The sequence below is a fragment of the Gossypium hirsutum genome, chromosome A12 (genome assembly GCF_007990345.1).
Source record: "Gossypium hirsutum isolate 1008001.06 chromosome A12, Gossypium_hirsutum_v2.1, whole genome shotgun sequence".
Taxonomy (NCBI): domain Eukaryota; kingdom Viridiplantae; phylum Streptophyta; class Magnoliopsida; order Malvales; family Malvaceae; genus Gossypium; species Gossypium hirsutum.
In genome coordinates this window covers 7060074-7063920 of record NC_053435.1, presented here as the reverse complement: position 1 = coordinate 7063920, position 3847 = coordinate 7060074, and the positions used below count along the sequence as shown (strand labels likewise).

The 3847-nt window shown below is 28.9% G+C and overlaps 1 protein-coding gene across 21 annotated transcripts; it reads right to left on the bottom strand.

Annotated features, from left to right (window-relative positions):
* Window positions 1-903: 903 nt before the first annotated feature.
* LOC107932742 (uncharacterized) lies at window positions 904-3847 on the bottom strand. Of its 21 annotated transcripts, none has more exons than XR_005906078.1 (5): window positions 3511-3727; window positions 2617-2666; window positions 1871-1974; window positions 1677-1718; window positions 904-1313 (listed from the first exon to the last, which is right to left on the bottom strand). XR_005906078.1 is itself a non-coding variant. In XM_016864831.2 (5 exons), the coding sequence occupies exons 1-4, from the start codon at window positions 3774-3776 to the stop codon at window positions 1677-1679; spliced, it is 483 nt and encodes a 160-aa protein (XP_016720320.1). In that variant the 5' UTR covers window positions 3777-3791; the 3' UTR covers window positions 904-1313. The 21 variants fall into 21 exon arrangements, 9 of the variants coding, with proteins under 9 accessions (XP_016720320.1, XP_016720332.1, XP_040938531.1 ...); XM_016864831.2 differs by having other exon boundaries at window positions 1845-1974; window positions 3516-3791; XM_016864843.2 differs by having other exon boundaries at window positions 3516-3791.

The window sequence follows — 3847 nt, the reverse complement described above, 5'->3', positions numbered from 1 at the left end:
AATGTGTAATGAGTGGGTGAGTGTGTGTTTGAGATGGTTGTTTTGTATGAAAAAAATGTAAATTTTAATGGTACATTTGGTTTACTATAATGGAATAGGGCTGTAACTGAATAGAGCTATAATTAAATAGAGTTGTAATCAGTAATTCTATTTTTTGGTTGAATGGAAATGGAATAGAACTGTAATAGCATTCTTTTGCTTGGTTGAATGGAATAGATGTTGTAATAGTATAAGGAAAAAAGGCTTAAATGATCAAAATACCCTTAGTGAAATTTTTTTAGATAGATAATTATTGTTATTGTTATTAAATTTTAATAAAATTATTACTAAATATATTTTTATTAAAATAATAAATGATTTAATCATATTTTAACATAATTATTATTAAATATAATTTAATAAAATAATATACAATTTAATAACATTCTTAATATAATTGTTATATGAATTAAAAAATCATAATATATAATATTATTAAAATAATATATAATATACTCTATTATTTTTAAACTGCATTACATATTTAATGTGGGAGAAATTAAAAAATTATTTTAAGGGTTAAAAATAATTAATTAATTTATAAGAGATCAAATTATAATTTTATCATTATATTAATTTATGATTTGATAAAATTTAAAAGGTTTTTATAACAAATTTACCATTTTAGGAGAGTCAAGTCTTCATGACTTTATTATTACGATATAAACTAAATTTATTGGAAGAAATACCTTTGCATACTATCTATATGAGGAATATGTTAAATCCAATTAATTATAAAACTTACAAAATTATATTTCAACAAAATTATCTGAAATTCATTAAAAAATAGAAAAAAGTAAAAAGATTATAAAAAAAAATCTTAGTATAGAATAATATTAAAAACTTTGGATCGATACGTACATGTGAATACAAAAATAAAACAATAACTATACCAATATTTTCTTTCTCAAAATTATTACATGCCAAAGAGATAGACTAGTGGTTCTACTACGGATCTACTATTTTTTTTTCATTTTGTCAAGTTCATTTTTTTGAGCAAATAGCATATAGTATTATTAACATTTAAACATAGATCTTTTAAGAATTTTGTATATAAAAATCTCAAAAATATTGAATAGACCTACACTAGATACATCATACATACTCTACTCAACACCTACAATTGAATGAATCTAAATAACATAAATCGTAGATGGTGCAGATTATGTTGAACCCAGATAACAACATTTTCACTCGCCCATTACCTTGTTATTCATGACTCCGGCTTACATTTCAACAACTTACTTGCTAGGTCAAATGTCCAATCACCAAACCTGCAAAACAAGCCCAATGCATTGAATTAAAACCTTGATTTGCTTCTTCTTTTTTCCAGTTCAAAACTGATACGTTCTGGGCTTTTCATTGCAAATTATATTGCTCTAAATCTTCTAATTTTCTTAAACCAACCATGTCTGATACCCGTATCCAGTGCATATTCGGACATGATTATCACGCTATAATCATTCCAAAGTCTCCAAATGAATCAAAATCATGGAAAAATAATTAACGTACCCATGTTGGATGCATACATAGTTCTGAGACTCATATCAAGTCCAAGTAACATAGATTGCAAATGTAGGTCAACTATTAAAAGGGATATATACACAAATTGTCAAAATGCATAGGTTATATTGCACCTAATACTCATCTTGGCCACTTAATGCACCCCATACTTGTCCCTGAGTCCAAATAACATAGAACAGCATAACAAGAAACATTATTAATAGAAAGACTTGGTCAACCATTTCAGGATGATAATCAAGGCACATATAAAAGAAAAGATAGAATTAAAGTAAAGAGACTGCCATGGGATCTTCGTCGCTTAGAGTACCATGCTTTATCATAAGCCGTGATTTAATATAGGGAACACGTGCTATGTAAGGCCAACCCTCTCCTCCCCCTTCGTTGCACCACTTTTCCAAATGTGGGCATCCCCTAATGCATAGAATGTTGTGAGACTCTTTATACCTTGAGGCAATGACATCAAATGAATACAATAATTGAATTTAACTCACAAAGGGAGGTGAGATATTCTATCTGGTATGGAATAGAAGCAAATCTGTCACACCAACTAATTGTCAATCATTGTTCCTATACTTGAAGTAGGTAAGCATCGATTTATCTTGTTTTAGTTCATAATTGATACTGCTTATTATAAAATAGAATTTTTTGGGGGTTGATTCTTTTGTTTACCTTTTGTTTGTGGAAATGATTTATATTCCACTTTAGGGGTTGATTTGTTTCATTGGAATCACCATTTGCTATTAGATTGTTTAGTTTTTAAATAGGTCAATCATTTAGATATGGAAAGTAGTGAGGATGGGAAATTTGTTGATCCAAATGTTATCAATACAAATCAGCAATGATTAAAAAAACAACCTACATTAGCTACAATCTCAGAGTCAGATCATACAAATAATTGACTATCAAATGATTAAGATGGACTAAGATTCATGCTTGTGCTAAGAAAAAATTGCAAAAGCACAAAGCCTGAGGTAAGTTTTCAAATATAGAGATACTAGTTAAAAGAAATCCAAATAATAAAGCAAAAAGCTATAAATGTAATGAGTAATTTACTCTTCTTCACCAAAAGAATCAATAGATTCCAGTGATGGTGTCTTTCTGGCCTGTATGACAAAGCAAATGAAGATTCAAATGAGTATGGTTTTCCTCTGTCAATAGAAACTGTAAAAATAAATAAAGCATCTCATTGCATTTCTGCATGAAACCAAAGCACATATACTTCCACCAGCAAAATAAGATACAAAATTCAAGATGCACATATGCTTTATCGAGGAGCACAGTAATAGTTTGTAGAAATAGGCTTGTTCTGTTATATAGTCCAAATATAATAATTTAATTAGTTGACTAACTTTGAAAGAATTTTTTTGCTTACTTGACAATTTCATAATAATTCAATTTACATTAATTTAATTAATTAAATTTGGAAAGAAATGATTTGTAAGGTTTCAAATGCAGTTCGATTTTCTTTTCAAATTTCTTAACAGGCAATCAATGACAATAAAGCTCAAAGTCTACACGTTTTATGAGATCCATAATACTTTTATCTAGGTAAATTTCATGAAATCCATTCTAAACCTACGATAGAAATTAAAAGAGTAAAAAAGTAACATTAAATCACCAACGATCATGCTAGATAATATTTCCTTCGAAAAATTTGAGTCTACCTTTAAAAAAAGTCTACACGTTTCAATACCAAATAGGAGTTACAGTTATGAAAGAAAATACAAATATTTTCTCTTTTGATAATAGGTTGGACAACTTCAATGTTACTTACCAACACAGTTTCGAGTTTCCGATATGATTTCAAATTTGGGACTATGTTTATTAAAAAAATATCAAAGATGATGGTGAAGGAAGCAGTAACAAAAAGGGGTAGAAAAAATTGGTGGGTAAGAAAAAAATGGGAAATAGGAAAATGAAAAGAACAGTAGAAGGAAAAAATTTTACCTGACCTTGGATGAAGGGGAGGAATGCCAAAGTCGAAGGAAGCAAGAAATGGCTACCATTTGAGTGTTTTCAAGGTGAGAATTTGGTGAGGGTAAGATAGGGTTCTTCAAACAACGAATGGGTAAACGAAAAAGAGGGAAGAGAATAGAAATCAAAAAATATCTCTGCTTAAGCTTGGAATGGAATACACCTGTAATAGGGCATTCCATTAAATCAAACATCTGTTTATGTGGGCCTGCAGAATAGGCTTGTAATGGCATAGCCATTACCTTCAACCAACATCCCATAATACTATTTACTTGGTAAGATTGTTAAATTCAAATGATAGCATTGGGTA

What these genes read in the sequence shown, in the direction of transcription:
- LOC107932742 (XM_041082597.1), bottom strand. Translation starts at nt 3,776, where the DNA reads ATGGCTATGCCATTACAAGCCTATTCTGCAGGCCCACATAAACAGATG. An exon ending in GATTCTTTTGGTGAAGAAGA is followed by an intron (nt 1,975 to 2,616) that starts GTAAATTACTCA and finishes TCTATGCATTAG; the next exon opens with GGGATGCCCACATTTGGAAA. An exon ending in TAAGCGACGAAGATCCCATG is followed by an intron (nt 1,719 to 1,844) that starts GCAGTCTCTTTA and finishes ATTTGGACTCAG; the next exon opens with GGACAAGTATGGGGTGCATT.